General features: G+C 39.6%; 1 protein-coding gene across 1 annotated transcript in view; it reads right to left on the reverse strand.

Moving 5' to 3' along the window:
- Positions 1–1,630, reverse strand: part of LOC101850317 (mini-chromosome maintenance complex-binding protein) — a 22,698-nt gene that overhangs the window by 18,221 nt on the left and 2,847 nt on the right. The window contains exon 2 of the mRNA XM_005093929.3: positions 791–879. Coding sequence (XP_005093986.1) covers positions 791–879 — 89 coding nt within the window. The remainder of the gene's footprint in view (positions 1–790; positions 880–1,630) is intronic.

A 1,630-nucleotide genomic window follows, 5' to 3' on the forward strand; every position in this document is an offset into this window, starting at 1 on the left:
GAGGGAGTACCTCAATCTCCATCAGAGAGATGGGTTGTGAGGTGGAAGAAGAAGAAGAAGAAGAAGAAGAAGAAGAAGAAGAGGGAGTAATAGAGGAGGGGTGAGGGGGAGAAGGGGGGGTGGAGGAAGAGTCCATCCCATCCTCCCCAAGAACCATTTTCACTTAAATTTTTTTAAGTTTTTAAAATAAAATTATGAGCAAGAGGAGGAACATAGCTCTTTTAGTCGACTTGGCGATGGGAGAGACCAGGCCATGGTCAACCCCACCTATCGCTTCCTGTGAAGGCAGCCATTAAAATGAATTTTCAACACGTTTTATCAGCTAACACACACAATATCGTACGTACACACAAGTGTGTTGGTACGATAAAGCAATACCATGGCAGCTCACGTTTTGGACTTAGATGCTCTTAAAATGTCTATCTACAGCTAGCCAAAACAACAAACATACTTTTTTTCAACGTGGGTCTGATAACTGAGAGAATGTATAGTGTGGGATGGAGAAGCATTAAATATTTTGTTCAATATAATTTTACCTTGATGTGTTCAATGAAAGATTTGTCACTTGAGAGTGATGCATTAGCCAGAAGTTATCATGAAATCTATAAAAGCAATGAAATTATCAAATTAATTTAATGGCCGTGACAAATACAACATCTTACGAGTTATTTTTAACTTTCTGCATGTTGGCATGGCAGTGAGCAAGATGAACTGATCTTGCAAGTGATGCCATAGTTTTGTGACCCCATGCATAACAAGGAAAATCTACACAATAACTAAGTAATATTACCGAGAGCAATGACAGTTGATCCAGTCTTTGAGTGAAGTACTCTTGAACTTTCTTGATGAAATCTGCATAGGACTCTCCTGAGTTCTCCTCTGAAGAATAATTTAAAACATCAAAGCAAAACTTAAAGCCAAACAGTCAATAAAAAACTGAAGTAAAAAAAAACCTCAAGAACTATAAGACTTGACCAGAACATTTAGACAGTGCCTGCTCTACAAGCTTATGCTGGGTCTGGAAATATTGATTACATTCAAACTCAAACGAGAGTGCTAATGCTAAGGGGAAAAAACATCACTTTAAGCTTTTGATATATCAAATCAATCTCATTGGGGAAAAAAAAAGAAAAAAAAAAAGCCCAAAAATATTCATGAATGAAAGTAAAACTAAATCATGCACACAAGGACACACATGCCTTAGTAAAAAAAAAGGGTAAAATATAGGCCAGGGCAAGATCGACTCTGGGATCGATTCTTTCGAGTCCAAATGAGGACTCAAAGAATCGATCTTGTTCCCAGACTCTAAGCTTCGAGTCCGCCCAGGGTCGACGCCTCCCGTCTCCTTTTTTTAAAGCCTGGTTCCTAGCCTAGACTCCGAGAATCGAGGCAAGAATCTATATCTCTACCGCACTATTACAGTCCTGTCGTGGGATAGGCCTAGGGCTGTCCCACCCCACAGTCGAGTTTTTTGCTTCAAAACAGACACCACACCAGGACGGGACTGATCCGGCGCATAAGGCGGCTTCTTTGATGTTGGCCTAAGCGGAGTTAAAAATGCATTCCAAAAATTTCTTAAATATTGGCCACATTTAAGAAATAAGATTTTCGTGATCAGCGACCCAAAATT

Source organism: Aplysia californica, unplaced genomic scaffold (genome assembly GCF_000002075.1).
Source record: "Aplysia californica isolate F4 #8 unplaced genomic scaffold, AplCal3.0 scaffold00072, whole genome shotgun sequence".
Taxonomy (NCBI): domain Eukaryota; kingdom Metazoa; phylum Mollusca; class Gastropoda; order Aplysiida; family Aplysiidae; genus Aplysia; species Aplysia californica.